The 18,755-nt window shown below is 35.9% G+C and overlaps 5 protein-coding genes across 5 annotated transcripts; 4 read left to right on the forward strand and 1 right to left on the reverse strand.

Annotated features, from left to right (window-relative positions):
• Positions 1-401: 401 nt before the first annotated feature.
• Positions 402-917, reverse strand: MONOS_13521 (uncharacterized protein; the record flags this gene model as incomplete). The annotated part of the gene is made up of 1 exon (XM_067866233.1): positions 402-917. The coding sequence occupies one exon, from the start codon at positions 915-917 to the stop codon at positions 402-404; it is 516 nt and encodes a 171-aa protein (XP_067718995.1).
• An 822-nt stretch (positions 918-1,739) lies between these two features.
• MONOS_18341 (uncharacterized protein) lies at positions 1,740-2,198 on the forward strand (the record flags this gene model as incomplete). Its single annotated transcript, XM_067871353.1, has 2 exons — positions 1,740-1,938; positions 2,002-2,198. The coding sequence occupies 2 exons, from the start codon at positions 1,740-1,742 to the stop codon at positions 2,196-2,198; spliced, it is 396 nt and encodes a 131-aa protein (XP_067718996.1).
• A 920-nt stretch (positions 2,199-3,118) lies between these two features.
• MONOS_13522 (uncharacterized protein) lies at positions 3,119-4,032 on the forward strand (the record flags this gene model as incomplete). The annotated part of the gene is made up of 2 exons (XM_067866234.1): positions 3,119-3,142; positions 3,289-4,032. The coding sequence occupies 2 exons, from the start codon at positions 3,119-3,121 to the stop codon at positions 4,030-4,032; spliced, it is 768 nt and encodes a 255-aa protein (XP_067718997.1).
• A 782-nt stretch (positions 4,033-4,814) lies between these two features.
• Positions 4,815-5,582, forward strand: MONOS_13523 (uncharacterized protein; the record flags this gene model as incomplete). The annotated part of the gene is made up of 1 exon (XM_067866235.1): positions 4,815-5,582. The coding sequence occupies one exon, from the start codon at positions 4,815-4,817 to the stop codon at positions 5,580-5,582; it is 768 nt and encodes a 255-aa protein (XP_067718998.1).
• A 7,759-nt stretch (positions 5,583-13,341) lies between these two features.
• Positions 13,342-14,607, forward strand: MONOS_13861 (putative nucleolar RNA helicase II; the record flags this gene model as incomplete). Its single annotated transcript, XM_067866605.1, has 4 exons — positions 13,342-13,386; positions 13,448-14,331; positions 14,381-14,418; positions 14,504-14,607. 4 exons carry the CDS (start codon positions 13,342-13,344, stop codon positions 14,605-14,607), a joined length of 1,071 nt encoding a protein of 356 aa, XP_067718999.1.
• Positions 14,608-18,755: the final 4,148 nt, after the last annotated feature.

Below are 18,755 nucleotides of genomic sequence, written 5' to 3' on the forward strand. Positions count from 1 at the left end.
TTTCCAAACAGTACTAATTATTGGAAAATAAAAATAAAAAGATATTGGAAAAGTTAAAAATATGAATAAATTTTTTTATTTTTTTATTTTTTATTATTTTTTTTTTGATATTCAAAAAAAGAAGACTGTTCGAAATCTTTTATTAATTCAGTTTCAATATAACAAATTATCCGTTCCAGTCTAGTGATTCAGTCACTGGATGGAATTGTAGAAAAGTAAATATTGCCAAGAACAACTGAATAAAATTCTTCTATTTCTCTCTCTTCTTCTGATCTTGTAACTTATAGACTTCTCTCTCCATCCTCTTTGTTCGTCCAAAATTTTCCATTATTACTTCTTTTACATTCTCATTCCACATACGCACTTTATCGCTCCTTTATATACAATGGAATTCATTCCATTCATCCTTCGTTTCTTCTTCTCTCTTCTTTCATTTCTTCATTAATTGCCAACTCCCCTGCCCTCTCCCTCTCCCTCTCCCTCACCAACTGCACCATCTCCAACATCGACTCAGCTCCACGACGCCAACAGATTCCCACCAATGGCGGGTGCATCTCATTCGCCTCATCTGCCCCTGCCAATTCGTTTTCAGCGAGTGATTCCACCTTCTCCACCTGCTCTGTGAGCGAGGATACAAATTCTGGAGGAAAAGGCGGTGCTCTTATGATCGAGTTCAACCAAGGCTCACAAGTGTCAGAATCCTCCTTTTCCATCACCAATGCGGTATTTTCTGATAACAAGGCCAGTGTCGGAAGAGATATGTATTTTGTGTGTGAATCTCTTGTCGCTTCTGTGAAAGAGCCCTTGGTAACTTTCATGACAAGCATCTCTCCGAAAGACAACTCGGTTGTTGGGAATGACAGAACAGAAGCATTCGGTGATTGGAATGTCGATTGTTTATGTTTCTCAACGGGCATACAGTTGACAATGAATACGTGGAAAGCATACTTGGCATCAGAGCAATGTATTGTTGGACATCAAAGATGCCCTGCAAGAGGACACAAAATGCGACAGGACTTCTGAAGAAGGTGCAATAGAATGTTGCGAAGATAAAGACAAAGAAGACAAGGAAGCTGAAGGTGAAGAGGAAGATGCAGTTGAAGCAACAGAATAGTTTTTGTGCATATAATGCGATAAGAAATTGTAAAAGTTGAAACATGCTATTTCTAATCTTTGTCATTTTCTTTCTCTCTCAATTTCTCCTTCTTCTTCTTCTCTTTTGGAGAGCTCCTGATCCAGCAAAAGAAGAAATTTGCAGAAAGCGTTGAAGGTGGAAGGAGGTTGAGAAGGAGGAGAGAGAAGAAGAAGGATTAGTAGAAGAGAATGAGGAGGAAGTGAAAGGAATGATGCATCTTCCAATACCCACCTGATGCTAACAGCCGCATCATCAGAGGACGAGACAATGGAGGGGGACTGGGAAATGAACGAAGCAAAAGAAAAGGAAGAAGACGAGGAAGAAGACGAGGAAGATGAATGGCACGATAAGATTACTTCGTATATCTTCAAAGGCGAGTATCTTCTTCTATCATTCTCTTTTCCTATTCTGTAGCAACCTCTTCTTTCTCAACTTCTTCTTCTTTATCAAACAGCCGAATCATAAATTAATTTCTCAAAAGTGAACAATAATTTCTTCAAAGTATCATCTGATTCTGTTGAAAGCGATAGAAGAAAAATGAGCAAAATACTCATTTCTCTGGTTGTTGTATTTTTGTTGATATATTCCCGTGCTTGAAAAAAGGATGTTCATCGGTGACGCTGCAGAAAACAACTGCAAGACAAGAACCTCAGGAAAACTGCTTATCATCCAACTTATACAGCCATTTTTGCTTCTGTCTCCACAAGAAGAGAAAGAAGCTCCATTAGAAAAAATATTTGTTTCTGCCTATAACACGCACGAACGGGCAAATCACAAATGTGAAGAATATGAGCTCAGCGGAGGTTGTTCAAATTGAGTGAAAATGAAGGAAGAGACAACTTTGTTGATTGGGGAGCGGGCTTCAGATGTGATAGTGATTGATTATGATGGGCTGAATAGAGCGATCTATTCATTGATGTCCCTTCAGCAGGAGGAGGACATCAAAGAAGAAGAACGTTGTGGTGAACTTGAAGACGTAGAAGATCTGTTAAAGAATGTGATGCGTGATCATTTTGCAGCTTTGGTTGTTGTTGTGATGAAGTCCATGAAAAAGGTGGCATAATCTTTTTGAAAAGTCGGAAAACTTTAATTGTGATCCCATAAAAGATCAAAAAAAAATATCCCACGATAATTTTATTTTTAGAAAGATGACGTTTTCAGATTTGTCTGAAAGCAGAAAGTCTCAACTATGTAAAAAACTTTTTAAATTTCTTCAACATCATTCAAAGAATGAGGAAACATCTTTTCTTCTTTTCTTTTTGTACCATTCAAAAAAAGGAAAAGAAATTCTTGAATTGCTTAACAATAAATTAAATGGTTATATCAATGTTTTTTTATTGAGTTTCATTTTTTGTTTTCTCTTCTTTTAATTGAATAGATAAAATGGAAAACATTCTAATTTACGCTGGTTCATTGTACGATATCTTAGACAAAAAGAATAAAATACTCTTGTTACAAACATTTTTGAGATCATTTTCTTCAACTGAACTTATAAAAGCTGGCTGGAATTGTACAGCAAATAACATTTTACACGCTGAGAGAATGTTGAAAAGGCACAATTTGGAAATAACTGCTGCATGCAAACCGAAGATACCCAACAGTAAAAAACGTTCGTTTTTTTTTCATTTCTCATTCAAAGCTATATTGAAACATAAGCATTGAGTTTATATGATTTTTATTTATGTGAATGGTGGTTAAGGAAGAACACAAGTGAAAGTTGCAAAGTTCAAAACATTCAAGAAAAAAGAATCTTTAAAGATTTATCAGATGATGACTTTGAATTCTTAAACTCAAATCATCATTTATCAACAATTGATCAACAATCATCACCAATTTTATTCAATTTTGAAGATATTCAAGCTCTTTCAAATATACACTCCGTTTCAAAGTTCAAACTTATCAAAAAAAAGAATTTATCTGAGCACACAAAACAAAATTGTCTTATTCATCAAGATCAACATTATTTTCATAAGGATAGTTTAAATGAAATTACAAATAATCATTCATGTATTCAACAAACATCCAGATATCAAGAAAATACAACAAAAGAAAACAATCACATTCTTCGTTCAGATCTTATTCATCCTTTCAATCACAAACTATTCTGCTCTGCACATTCTCAAACATTATCATCACCTTTTTCTCATTTTCAGCTCACTCCCACATGCAGCGCAGCATCTCCTTATTCTTTTGCACCATTTCCTTCGCCTCAGCTCACTCCAGCAAGCACCACGTCTTCGCAGCCTTCTTCTTCACCATTTCCTTCACTGCAGCTAACTCCAGCAAGCACCACGTCTTCGCAGCCTTCTTCTTCACCATTTCCTTCACTGCAGCTAACTCCAGCAAGCACCATGTTTTCGCAGCCTTCATCTGCACCATTTCCTTCGCCTCAGCTCACTCCAGCAAGCACCATGTTTTCGCAGCCTTCTTCTGCACCATTTCCTTCACTGCAGCTAACTCCAGCAAGCACCACGTCTTCGCAGCCTTCATCTGCACCATTTCCTTCGCCTCAGCTCACTCCAGCAAGCACCATGTTTTCGCAGCCTTCTTCTGCACCATTTCCTTCACTGCAGCTAACTCCAGCAAGCACCATGTTTTCGCAGCCTTCATCTGCACCATTTCCTTCACTGCAGCTAACTCCAGCAAGCACCATGTTTTCGCAGCCTTCATCTGCACCATTTCCTTCACTGCAGCTAACTCCAGCAAGCACCACGTCTTCGCAGCCTTCTTCAACTTTTCCTTTTTATTACGACAGGCATAATAATGAAATTATCAATGAAACTGCCTTGTCATCACGCTTCTCAAGTTATGCGATTGATGATTCGTCTTTTAATGATATGTATTTAACGAATTCCAACGATTGCATTTCCGAGTTATCTGATAAGTTTGTTTTCTAAAATATTAAAACATAAATTAAATAAGTTTTTTTATTTCCTGATTCATTCATATGAATTGATTATTTAAAAGAGAAAAAGTTGTTCAAGAAAATAGAAAATTATTTGAAAAAGAAATGTGGACAAACAATTCTTTTAAGAATACTGATGAAAGTCTCTGTAAATGGTTTAAAGGAGAAAAGAGGATATTCTTTGGTTCTAAAGATGAATTATTTAGAAGAATGAAATATGAAATTGATGTTAAAATTTGTAGATCATTATTCTACAGATTGGCAGTTAACATTGAAAAGGCTAAAAGAAGAACCGATATGTGTAATCTGTGCGTTAGAAAAGAATTTTTGGAAAGAAAAGAAAAAACAAAAATTTTAACAACATCAGAATTGCAAGAAATAGAAACACTTAATGTTCATTTCACTATTCAAAAGTTTCAGCGCAAGAAGTTTAATGAAGAAGTCGAGAATCTTCAAGAGAATGAGTTTTTGGCTTTATTGGATTTTAAGCAAAATTGGACTTTACCTATCAAACAAACTCAAGAAAGCAGAGATTATTACACAAAAAAAGAAATATCACACCTCTGTGTAATCATTTATCATTTCAAGAAGAGTGTAAAATTGAAGACTTGTTTCCATTTCATCTCTGAAGTTTTGTCGAAAGATAGCCGGTTTGCTATCGATTGCTTGAAGATTGCTCTTCAAAATTTACAATCATTAATAAATAATCATTCACATCTGAAAGTGTGGGCAGACTGCGGCCCACACTTCAGAAACGGCTGCTTTCTACATTTCATGCTTCATCCATCCTCAACCCTTCTCAAAACATTTGATACAACCTCGCTTTCCTTTTTCGGAGAAGGTCACGGGAAAAGCGAGGTTGATGGGGAATTTGGAGTCCTTGCGAGAATCGTTCAAAGATCTCGCAAGGACATCTCCACCCTCAAGGATTTGATCACTTTCTTTCAAAAAGCATTCCCAAAAAATGAAAGAAAGGAGGATAAAAGATTGGAGAGATTCATCATCAATTACTCTCCCAGAATCAAGCAAAAGACAAGCTTGAAGCTTGTCGTGAAGGATATAAAAACTTATTTGTGTTGGAGATCCACTAAAGCACAAATTGAAGTGACTCCTTTTTTCAATTCTTCCGTGAGTAGATGGAGAAAGATCTCATTTGAAAGCGTTTTTCATTTGAACAAAAAACAATCAACAAGCCGTCAATACATTTGCAAAGACGATGTTTCAACAGGGTCCTCAACAATTTCTTTATATAAAAGGAGATTAGAGAAGTTGAAAGTTATTGATAAAGAGAATGAAGAAGGCAGAATTATTTTTCCAAATAAGCTTTCAACTGAAAATATTGATGATAACGAAAATTACGATGAGACTGAAGATTCTGACATTGAGCCAATTCGCCGCAAAGTTCTCACTGACCAAAAACAAGTCAACGACAATGCAACAAAAGAAGTTATATTTATTGAAGAAGAGGAAGATGTGGATGAAGGTGTGATGCAGGAGGAAAAAGAGATGGGAAAGAAAAAATTGAAACGAATGAAGAAATAGAAAGGAGAAGATGGAGAAGGTGAAGAAGAGGAAGAAGAGGAAAAGGAAGAAGAGGAAGATGAAGGAAGAGAAGGAGCAGAGGAAGGAGGAATGGTTTGTGTTGAAGTGGAACTTGGAAGAGAAAGATAAAAAGTGGGGAAAGAGTTTGAAGCAGCAGTTGTTTCAGAAGGAAGAAAGGAAGAAGGAGGAATATTCGAAGAAGAAGAAGAGGAAGAAGAAACAGTTGTAGCATTAGAAGAAGAAGGAGAAAAGGAACGAAAATCCTTCGAAATCAACTTATTCGAATTCTCCTTCATCATTTTCGATTCCAATTCCAAAAGCATTGCATATGACTTCTCATCTGAATACAACAGCTTCGTCGTCACATTCACACTTGTCTTTCTCGCACTGGCTGTTCTGTTCGGGGTGGAAGCAATCAACATCTTGTCGAGTGTGCAGAGTGGTTCGAGCGGATCGAGTGGGTCAAGGAGATGGAGTGCCTGTGATAGGAAAAACTGGCCAGAAACAGATGCAGCAATGGATGTGGCAGTAGTGGAGTGGGTCTCAAGCAGTGTGGAGCTGGTGGAGAAAGAAGGGGAAGCAGAATGGGAACTGTCTGGAATCAATTTGCGGGTACTGAGGGCAGGCGAGAAGGAGAGGAAAGGCGGAAGCTGAGGTTCTCCCAAGGAAGAATTGTTCTGATTATCTGGAGACATGCTCAATGTATCTGAAGGGAAAAGCCGATTTTCCCCATCGAAGTCAGATTTGAAGCGAGCGGAGTCAGAAAGCTGGCCAGCAGTGAGGTAAGATGGCATAAACAGCGTGGGAGAGTCCAATCTCAACGAGTAGCTGAGCACATCAGAAACCGCATCGTCGTCCCGCAGCCGCACCGACTGCTCGCGGATGATTGAGTCGTGAAAGGCATCATACTTATATCTTGTGTTGTCTGCCTAACTCTCACTTTTGGTGTGTTCGAGTGGGAAACAAACCAGTGGCTCTGAAATTAAAGCAGTGTGATGGAGACCAGCAGGCTGCGCTCGAGATAGCTGTAGCTGATCACTTCAGCGGGGGATTTGAGGGATATTGAAGAAGAAGAAGAAGAAAGAGGAGGAGGAGAAGAGGAAGTAGCAGGAATAGGAGGAGATTCAGGAGGAGAAACTATAACAGGATCAGTATCAGGATGTGAATGATGTAAAGGAGGAGCAGTAGTTGCATTTAATGAAGTCACCTTTGACTTCGTAATGGTAATAAGAGGAGTAGAAGGAGAAGAAAGAGAAGAAGGAGAATGAGAGAAAAAGGAGAATTGGTAGATGAAGATGGAGGAGATGGAGATGGAGAGGAAAAGGGAGATGGAGAAGGAGAAGAAACAGTTATAGAAGTTGAAGCAGTAGTAGTAGTATAACACGAAGAAGAAGAAGAAGAAAAAGAGTAAGAGAAAGAGTTAGAGTAAGAGGAGGAGGAGGTAGCGGAAGTGGTTGCAGTAATGGAGGAAGAGGAAGAGGAAGAAGAAGGGGATATAGATTGAAGCTTTCAAGGAATATTTATTTAAGATGAGTTTTTAAATTGAAGGTTAAGTCGATATTTCAATGTTTAGAATTGTTGATAGAAGAAAGTTGACATTTCTTTTGATTTCCTGAATGATTTTGAAACCCTTTTAAAGTTGTGTTTTGCTGAAGACCATGAAGACGAAAGGAGAGTATTCGATCTTCTCAATAATTGATCACATAAGGATAAAAGAATCCCTCGAGTTCTATTCAAAATGGAAATCTTTCTATTCATTCTTATACAAAAGAATATGAATTCAAGAAAAATAACTTTCCTTCAAAATCATATGACGCTTTTCATTTGATGAGGAATAAACTGGCTGATGCATTTCTTGAGTGTGTTTCGTTGTTAAGCAGTTTTCCTCCTTCTTCTCCAAATCTCATTTCAGCTGAAATGAAAGCTGACTTAAATGAACAAATCCGATAATAATATCCAATCTAATAATAAATTTTCTTTTGATGTTTCACTCTCAATGAACTGAAGATTATCCATCTTTTCTGTTGGTGCTGGACTTCATTCCTTTTCTTCGTGGCACAAGATAATAAAAATTAAGAAGCATTGGGGCCTTGATCCTCTTCCATTTTTCAAGCATCTTCTCTTTGTTCAAGTTCTTTTCTTTTCTTTTGCTCAATCAATTTGTGATGATTTTCAGAATTTCATTTCTTTTCATCATTCATAACCCAATGATCCTTTTCAAATAGCTCAAAAAGACAATAATTCACTAAATATGTTTGACATTCAACAATAACTTATTATCGTTTTCAGTTTCTTTCTTCTTTGCAGTGAACTGATAAATATCTTTCATTCTTGTCTTTTGTCTATCTGTTTCCATTTTAAATTGGTTCAAACTCCACTTCTGCATTATCAATTTATTTCTTTCCGTTATCAGAATAAAATTCTCTTCATAAACCAGAAAGAATCACAACATCAGCTTTCGAATGTATTGAGTGAATTTATGTTGGGCCGATCAAAAAATAATAGTTTTTGGCTTATCTGGAAGCACATCGCTGCATTTAACTGTTTCATTGCTTCTTCCATGTTGCTTCTTGTTTATATGTTGTAAATATTTATTTTTGGTGATGTTAACCTTTTTATTTACGATTATTGACAGCATTTGATAAAACGAAATTGTATTGCATTATTCAAGCTTAATTTAGTGAATGGTGCATGCTTTGCAATTAACAGAAATAATTTGTTCATAAGTTATATCAAAAAATGTGGAATATCGGAGATGAAAACAAAGAATAAACTTTCTGGTCTGTTCATTTTCATATTTGATGAAAAGAAAGTTTGATTCATACTATTATAATACAGATTTTAAAGAACAGCTTTTTGAAATGGTGCATTGCAATGAGTTCGATCAAAAACAGAATATAGAAGAAATGAATGAAATAATTGACAATATGAATGAAAAAGAAATAAAAGTCTATTTTCTCAACAGAATTGTTCGATTGGATGGATGAAATGACTGAAGAAAAGATAATTTCCTTAAAGCTTGTCGTATGGTGTTGAAACTCATTGAACGTTGCAGTTATCTGAAAAGGTTTTGCGTTTTGAGTTATCGATTATCTTCATTGAACAAAAAATTTGAGAAGATATATGAAGACGAAGGAAAAAAGGAATAAGTGAATGAAAATCTGCTGAACGATCTTTACTAATGCTCTCCTTTACTGATTGAATGATTCATTTTTGAGGAATTGATATCGATTTGCGTTCCTTGCTTCTGAAGGTTGCCTTGAGGAAAGAGGAAAGTTAGGAAACTCAAGAAGTTGAAATGGCTTCACTTGCATTGAGCAATGTTAAATTTTATGTATGAGTGCTTCTGTATCATTTTTGACATAATTGATTATTCCCCATCTTTTTATATTAGAAAATGGAACCAAAACTGTAACAGAATTAAATAACAGACATTGAGAAATAACATCAGGAGCATCGTAATCTCTCACGACTTGTGCATCGATCTGCTTATGAATTATTGATTAACAGTTTTTTTTATTTGAAAATTAAGAAGGAATGATTGTGAATGAGCTGCATTTTGTGAGAGAGGCAGTAAAAGAGTTGGATGAGGGGAAAGATTATGTCGATTAGAAGAAGAAAGAAAATAAGTAGAGAAAATCGAAAGAAATAAAAATGATGATGAAATGGTAAATAATAATACAGAAATATTTTAACTTTCTTTTAGAGAAAGATAAATTTGTGAGATCGACAACATGCATTGCAGATTTTTGCAGAGCAGCCAGGGGAGACACAAAGAGTAATATACGATCGATGCTTTTCATTTTTAGTAAATCTATTTGAAGAAAAAAATAAACTCTGAAAATTGTTTGTTGAGTGAAGAAGCCATTGACTTCTTTTTGGAGGAAATGCACCAGCCATCAATTGACAATGTTGAAAAAAGGAAAATAGAAACATTTTTTCGAATATTTGCAATTAATTGAGGAGAAAAAAAGGAAGAAGAAAATGGTATGATGAAATTGTCTTTATTTGTCGAATATGTGGAACGAAAAGTCCAAAGAAGAACGCGAAAAGGCAAAGCAAGAAATGATGATTTATAGAAAAATGAGAGATAAGATAGAAGAAGACGGATATGAATATCTTGTTATCAGTTTCAATGGATTTATTTTTTAAAGCTCTATGAAGCGAGATTCATCAATGAATCTGAATGATTATTTGGTTCTTTGCTAATCATCAGATTTTATTTATTGGCAAAAAGATAGTTTCATCATCATTTTCTTCTTCTTTCTCTTCTTCTTCCTCCTCTTCTTCTTCCTCCTCCTCCTCCTCCTCCTCCTCCTCCTCTTCTTCTTCTTCTTCTTCTTCTTCTTCTTCTTCTTCTTCTTCTGCATTTTGAATGTTTATGAAAACAGAAAAATTAGAGAATGGAAGAGAAAAAGCAAATGAAGATTTTTCCATTGAACATAGCAATCGTTTGTATCAAAGCTGTGAATTCATTCGCAATGTCTTTTCAATTCATTCTCAACAACCAAAATTGAAGGTTTTATATATGAATGAATGCATTTCATTTGTATTGGGCTTGAAAAAAAAGCGGATTTGGAAGAATAGATTTTTGGAACGTTACATGAATTGAAGAAAAATGGAGATGAAAAGAACAATTTTTGAGCAGAGGTTGAGATAGATTGGGCAAAGAGATAGAATAACATGAAAAATGATTGATGAATGAAGAAATATTTATTTATGTGATAACAAATCAACTGAAAAGGAAATACATTTGGAGCAGAACTTTTGGATGATTTTATTGGAAAAGAATGTGAGTGGGATATCTTCTCTTTCTCCATCAATTGGAAAAAGCCGAAGAAAGCAGAATGATGAAAGAAAAAGGAAGAGAAAGAGATGGAATCTGAGTGAAATTAAGAAGAATTGCATTTTGAGACGAAATGAATGAGACAAGTGTCCTTATTCAAGAAGAAGAGATGAAAAGAATGAAGAGAAAAGCGAAGGGCAACAATGGGGAAGAAAAGAATAAAGAGATATGAAAAACTGAACAAAAATGAGAAGAATGTGAAGAGCAATTAATTATGATTGACTTGTTCTGTCATTCCCATTCTGAATTGGAGCATTGGATCAGCTTCTTTTTCAGCCATGTTTGCTGTTGTGTATGGTACACATAAAATTTATCGCTTGATTATTTAGCAAACATTTCTTTATTGATACTCTTGAATTCTTCTCAAGAATTTTCATTTCATTTCTTTTTCTTCTTCTCGAATTCATCGAGAATGCGAAGAGAAAGAGAAAAAGCAAAGGAAACTTGAAGTTTCAAGAAAAAATAACCAAACAATTCATTTTTCATGAAAAAACGAATCTTATTTTAGAAGATATGATGCAAATATTCGTTCAATGAGGATTTTTAATGGAAATAAAAAAAAATAGATAAAAATGGAATTTTTGATTTGGCTTTAACATTTTCATTAAAAAGAAAGTAAAAACATTTATAATAATTCTTCAATCTATTTTTTGTAATTTTGAGGAAAGAATTTAAAAGAAAAATATAATTTTTGAGCTTCAAAAAGAAATAAATTTGGTTAAGTGTTTACAAAATAACCGTATATATCCAACGATAATTCACAACTGTTGTTTTCTTCGAGGGAACTTAATTATTCATGAAAGCTTGTGATATCATCTTTAAATCATTCTTCTTCTCTGCGCAGAAGCAAAGATACTTCGCCTCATTGATAATAAATAATCAACCTTAAATGTGATAAATCTTCGATTACCTTTTATTATTTCAGGAAAAGAAATAAAATGAAAAAAAAATCAACCTTTCGGTTCGTTCAGTAGTGATTGCTTTTCGAAAAAGAAACAGCAAAAATAAATGCAGCAAACCTCACTGAACTTTAATCAAATGATTGCTTCTTGCAAATATGAAAAATGTTTGTTGGTTATATTTTTGCAACAGATGTAATTAAATAAGTGTTCACTGGAACATACGAGATACAATCAGTTGCATAATGCATTTTTCGAAATATTTTATTTGAATGTTAATAAGAAATAAACAAATTAAACCGTTGTTGCCTTGAGGAGAGATGAAATCAGGAAAAGTTCATTCAAAATATTTCACTTTTTGTATAATTGTTTTAATGCAATTTTGGTTCTTTGAAAACTTTTGAAAAGTGAGAATAATGTTGATATTGTGATTTGCACTTTAATGGAACATGGCAGTTTAATGTTATATTATTTATTATTTGAAAAAAAGCAAATGTCAGACGATCTCTGATTTTTCAAAAAGAATTTCTGACCCGTTTCTTTTATTCTGCACGCATGATGCCCATCTTGAGAATCATTCTTCCACATGGTTTGCTTTTGGAATTATGACAATTCTGAAAAAAAGCTTTCAAAAGTATTGTTATTTATCCAAGATCAATAGAAATTTATTTCTGTTAGGCCTGTTCGAAGAAGAATATGCACAATTATCCAATACAATGCAGTATTCAGATTAAAATAAGATAGGCTACGAACGAAATTCAAAAAAAAAAGAAGTTTTGACAAACTTTTTCCTATTCGTTAAGAAATGAATGGATTAATGGAAATAATTGCATATATTTCCGGTCATTTTCTCTGAATTTGTATGAAATGCTCTGGTTAACTTGGTTTGTTGTTGGAAATTCCTATTTCACAATTATTATTTTTTAATTTGAATTTCTTGTATACTTTTGCGAATATTGTTAAAATTTTTCTGCATAAAACTTCTGATAAAACAAAAGTCGAAGTGAAGAAAATAATTGGTGAGAAACAAGTTGTTCGATCCCCTGCCAAAGAATTCGCTATTCAAATCGTATCCGATTGAGAATATATTATTATGTTTGTGTTCTCAACATGTTTAATTATCACACTCCTGCTTATAATTATGTATCACTCATTTTCTTTTTTTATCTCCTCTTTCTGTTCACAGAGTCAGTTGTAGTTACTCAAAAAGATGTACAACATACAGTTCACTTGGATCTTTTTCTTTCACCAGAGCAACCGAGAAACCCAGACAGGCTGCAAAGTTGGTAACGAAGTTTCGTGGAGAAACGCCAATCTTGGGACAGTTGCTGATGATTACGAACGCAGAAGAAGTTGTTGCAGCGAAGCCTACTAATTAATAAATAAGATTAAGCAATGAAACATTTTTCTTTTCATTGACCAGAGTTGTGACGGTTTCAATAAAGGCCAATTTTTTGGGGAAAAAAATGACAACGAAGAGAAATATCGAAAGCCGCTGTGATTTATTTCATTTATTGGATGTGTGGCATTGTGTTTGTGCGGGCTGTGAAGAATATTGTGGAATTCCTTTTTTTGTCCAGCTTCAAGGTGAATGAAATTTGCAATGACAAAGAAAGAGACAACAATAGTGAACAAGATTGGCATTCATTAAAGAGCTCTATCCAGAATTCAGAGTATTTTTGCCTTCCATATCAACTTTTTTATATCCGATTCCTTTCTTGATTTCTTCTTCGTCCTCCACTCTCTGTTCACAAAGAAAAACAGAAACTTGCTTTTGCATTATCACCGAACCTTTTAGACATATCCTTTGGCTCTGAGCCTCATTTGTTTCGTGGATCAACCATCTTTGCTGATTTGTTCCATATTCAAAGCCTTATTCAGTGTGTGCTGATCTCGTGGGATCAGGGTTGCTTGCTATTCCATCGCGTGTGAAGCACTATGCAATGAATGTACTGCGAGCTAAGCGCAGCGGAATTATCGGAGACCGTTCAAAGCGTTTTGGATTTATTCACAGATGTTGAAGCATCTTCTGCGAGCAGAAAGCTTAGGCGAACGAGCTGTACGTGTGCACCAAGTTGAATTCTTACCGCTGCCAACCATTGCATGTTGGTATTGTCTAGGCACAGAGAGAACAGACGCTGCAGTCGTTAAGGACGGGGAACATTGCTGTGCTGATTGCCTCTGATGCGGCAGCGCGAGGTATTGATATTCCACAAGTGGATCTGATTATTGTGACGTATGCGCCGACAGACACAGAGACATACGTGCATCACTTGGGGAGAACAGGACGGTGCGGACGAGGAGGCACATGCTTTGTGCTGCACAACCAGACCGATGAATACCGCCTAGCATTGGTGGAGCGGCAGAGCGCTATTCGGTTCGAACACATTTCGGAGCCTTCTGTTGTGCAAATGATGAGATATGTAGGAAGAGAAACTACAAAGCAGATTATGCCTGTTTCAGGTTCGCTTGTGCAGTTCTTCAAATCTGTTGCGCGGTTGCTGATGAAGAACTGGGAGGAAGTGATGCAGGTGATGAGAACTGGGCTGAATGAAGACGAGAAGCAGAGTAAGGAAGAAGATGAGGAAAGGTTAGAAAGACAGCTTGCTCTATTAAAACGAAATGAAGCTGATAAAGAAGAGGATGCTGAGGATGAAGAAAACAATGAAGAAGAAACTGAAGAAAGCAAAGAGAAAGAGAAAGAGAAAAAGGAAAAGAAAGATGATATTGCCGCAAAGGACAATACAACGAAAAAGGAACGGTGTGAAATGAAGAAAGTCCAGAGGAACACGCTGACATTGCCATATTGTGCGATTGTGTTGATGGCAGGCTATTCAAAGCCCATCAAAATGCGATCTCTCATTCCAAGCGCAGCTGGACTTACGACTCTGTTCTTTGCTGTGAATGATCGCCATCCTTCTGTGAATCAGCGCTTCTCCTTTCAGCTGCTGCCACCTCCGCTGCAAGGCAGGAGAATCCATTCCAGATCCAGTCGCCCATGCTTGTGTGGTCCAATCTTCATGCTTTGCTCCCTCACGAAATGATCGATTTAGTGCAGTACATGAGGCTTTGTGCGGATCTGTGATAGGTGGTTTTTGATGTTCAGAGTGAAAACACAGACACGTTTGTCAGAGTGTTTGCTGCTCATCGCTTTTTGTCTCTAACGACTGTCACAGAGCTTCCAAAGCTGCGCGTTAGAGAAAAGGACTCAGCTGCGAGCGGTGGAAGAGGAAGATATGGCGGAGGATTTGGAAGTGGCAATGGGAGAAAAAGAAGTTGACGGGCGACAGATATGGTCGATATGGAGGAGGATGTGTCGGAGGAAGATGAGTTGATTCAAAATGGAGATAGTGAGGAGGGGGATTGAGTGGTTGATTTTAACAGAAGCAAAGACAGCGTTGGAAAAAGAAACTTCTGAAAATAAGCTTTTTGAAAATGATGCTTTGGCTTATTTATTCAACACAAAATCTGCTTTTGAATGTATAGTTTTAAATTCGATTTATATATTTTGAACTTTATTGAAAACAAAGAGAATTTTCATTTTAATGTTTTGAAAAACAACACGAGCAAAATCTTCATATCAGACAGGCGAAGTGTATGAAAATCATTGACAAATAAATACTATTTCATTGTAAAATTCTCTTTTTGAATAAATTGAAGATGAAACGATATCAAAGACAAAATTTAAAAACGAAATCGATCGATACATCGAATTTGAATAAAAATGATAATAAAAGCATGCAAAGCAATGAACAACTTTTAAAATTAAATGAAGGAAATATTTTCATCAAAGAATATTTATTATCAACATTACATCCGCTTTTCAGTCCTCTTCTTTAGCATTATCCAAATTGAGAGCACCACCAATTTCTTCGTCGCTCCCTTCTTCTTGTTCATCAGCAGCTCAGGCGCCTTCCACAGTATGCACTTCTTCTTGAGATCATCTTCGTGCTCAAAAGTAGAAGATAGTAGCAGAAGTTTGGTGAACCGCTCACTCTTTATAGAAACATCAGAGGAAAATGTAACTAGAGGAGAGGTCAAAGAGAAGGATGACGAATCAGAAAATGAGTCATTTGAAGACGAGCAATCTGAGTGGATCCCAACTCAGATAACTTTGCACTCAGAGAAAAGAACAACCAGGTACAGAAAGAGGTTCGATTGGAGTTTGCCTTTCATTTCGCAAAAGCAGTGAAGCGCGTGATTATCCAAGAAGAACAAGACCTGTACAGCTGTTTGTTCAATTTTCTGCAAAGAGCAAATTTCCATTTCTTTCTTCTGGTTCTTTCCATAAAGCAGTTTTAACAGCATAAATATTTGATCAAGAAAAATTGTCATAAGCTAATAATTTAATTTATCGCGATAAATGATAATTCAAAAATAACAAAAGAAATATTAATTTGTTATTTTCATTAATCAAAAAATGATTATTAAAAAATAAAACAACAAAAAAGAATAACGACAAATAATAAAACACACATGATAAATGTAATTTAAATGCAAATGATAACTCATTTTTTTGATTCAAGCTTCATTTTCAATTAAGGAAATTAAAATTCTTATAGTTGTTATAATTTTCGAATAATGAATAACCATCATCACCAAAGATGTGGTTTAAAAAGTCGTTTGGAATACAAACTATGAAAATAACGAATTCTTCTCGTGTCAATGTAAATATGAATTGTTAATGAAAAAGAAATTTCCCTTTAATATTTATTTTGATAAAAGCTATTTTGGTTTGTGAAAAATAAGAAAAATTAAGAAATGTGTTTCGTTTGTGATAAATAAATAAATGGTGCATAATCGTTTTTGGATATATTATTATTTATTTCTGAAAAAATAATAACGGGAAGATCTCTGATTTTTCAAAAAGATTATGCCAGGTGGCAAAAAGTAAGGATGTGAAAAGAATGAGAGCATTTGGAGGGAGCAGAAGAAAAGAATCGATACCAAATGGAGCTGTTGAGAGGTGGAGGAGAAGGAGTTCTGGAGGGTGATGGAGAAGAAATATATTCTGATGATAATTGGCGGTGAAGCAGAAGAGGAGGTCTTTTGTGAGAAATATGAAAGGATGTTTGCTTTGGATGAAGGGAGTTTGACTTTTTCGATCATAAAAACAATAAAGCTGTTTGTGGATGACTGATCTGAGAAGGAAGAAGAAGAAGAAGGTGTTGATGATGAAGAGAAGATGTCTAAAGTGGACTCTGAAAAGAGAAAGCCAGCGTGTGTGGAAAGGAGGCAGTCATCGGCGTCACCGAAATATCTGTTGAAGCAAATGGGGAGGTGGAGATGGCACATAGTTCAGTCTTTTTTATCTGTTCTGTTTCCAATGGCAGCAGAAACTCTGAGAAGCTATCCTGGAAGAGATCCGCAGCCCATGCTTCGCGATCAAAACTGATTAAAAAAAGTGATTAAATGAGGGATGATTCATATGTTTGAATATTAATTGATTGAATTAATTGAAATAAAAATATGAATAAGATAAATTTGAAAAACGAGAAATGGAATAAAAGCAAAATATTTAATAATAGAAAAATATTACAAACCTTATAAAATGAGGAATTGTGCCTTCATCGTTTCTCGCACAGAGTTTAATGGAGATTGTTTGTATGAGTCACAACAGAGTGGAAAGATAAGGTGTTTCAATGATTTCTATGCAGAAGCAGTTCAGACAGGCATTTCGATGCAGGTTGTCAATGCACACACTCACAAAATGACCAATGCGATCAACTAACAAATCCCTGTCAAGAATGTCTGTTCACAAGAAAATGAGAAAAATTAAAGCAAACAGTTCAAAATTTTTAAAAGAATATGAAATAAAAATAAAAATAAACAATTTATTATAAATTGATAATATTTCTTTGTTAAATAAAAAGAAAATGAACACAAACATTTATACCAATCTTCTCCATCACCAACATTGATCCGTCTGAAATTCTGTTCTTTTATCTCGCTGAGCTCAGAATATCCTCCACCCTTTACTCTCTTCACTTTTTTGAAATCCTTCTTTTTTGAAAATTTTGTCAATTTTGTTTGCTATAAGCCAAGTTTCACCAAAGATAGACGTTTTCATTTACAAGTCTCATAAAGCTTGCTGCACTGGGCGCGTCCAACTTCGCCTCTTCGACTGTTTCCTTGTCCTGTGACGTGAACTGAGTCTGCTTTTCATTCGCAATCCTCTTTGGCAATATGATAAACTTCTACGCCTGTGTTTCTACCCCGCTCGAATCAGACAGCAACAAATCCAACTCAGACTGGTAGATTCCACTGAAGCTTCCATTTCCCCTCTTTTCTGCTGCTTCCACCACATTCTTCTCTATCTGGTCCGTGTTATCGCAAAATTCCAACCACACGAAGCTTCCATACTCTCTTCCATTGTGCCTGTCCATGCAGCGCAGGAAGCGGCACTTTCAAGAGATCTTCGCAATGGTGCCTGTAAATAAGATGAGCGGGTCATTCGCCTCAAATTTCTCATCCGTTACCAACGACCGGCCATTCCAAATCGAGTTCTCATTCTGTTCATAGAACAGATTCATTTTCACATCCTACACCACACACGAAACAAACAGTGAGCATTCGATGTTAACCTGAGGAATCTCAGGAGCCCACTCCTACTACTGCTTCCTCCGAAATAAATCTATCGCGAACTGAGGGTCAGACGAAGGCCTCGGTGATGGAGCGCACAGAAAGCTGTCGCGAAAAGCACACAAAGTATTCTGTTCATGTTGCGAGTATTGGATGACGTTAAGCTCCTCCATTTCTGCGTCTGCTCCGTCACTCCCATCAAACCTCCTTTGCTCTACAAGCACTGTCAGCGCACCTTCCTCTCCTTCTCTTCCCGGATTATCGACCCTTTGCCTCTCTTTCTTCTTCTTCTTCAGCAGCAATTGTAATTAGCAGATATTGTCAATTTCGTATTTATTGTTCTCTTAAATTGAACCAACTTCAGCTGAATATGTTTTGTGACTGGACCAGGAAAAAGATCCATATGTTTCATCTGCATTTGCTGCTTTTTTTTTACAACTTCCATCGATAACAAGCTTGGTCCCATTCTGCTCGTGCTGTTCTATGAAGATAACAATCCACCGGAAATCAAAGCATTTTTTATTCCTTCACCTCCTTCGTCTCTCTCTCTTCTGCTCAAAAGAAAGCCATCGTCCATTTTTCCTAAATCTCCCGCTTCGCCTCCACAGTCAGCTCATTCTCTGGGAATCTTTTCATTCATCTTCTTCTTGTCTTTCTCCTTAGTTGATATCTTCTCAAACATTCGAGTTAGTTCGTTGTGGAAATTCTCCGGAGCTGCAACATGCTTTGCATTCTCTTCTTCTTCTTCTTTTCTTCTTCTTCTTCTTTTCTTCTTCTTCTTCTTCATTCCTTTCTGTTATTCCATTTTCCATCATTTTCTTTTCGTGAAGGCATTAAAGGAAGGTT

This window comes from Monocercomonoides exilis (assembly GCF_001643675.1).
Source record: "Monocercomonoides exilis strain PA203 chromosome Unknown scaffold67-269241, whole genome shotgun sequence".
NCBI classification, from domain to species: domain Eukaryota; phylum Preaxostyla; order Oxymonadida; family Polymastigidae; genus Monocercomonoides; species Monocercomonoides exilis.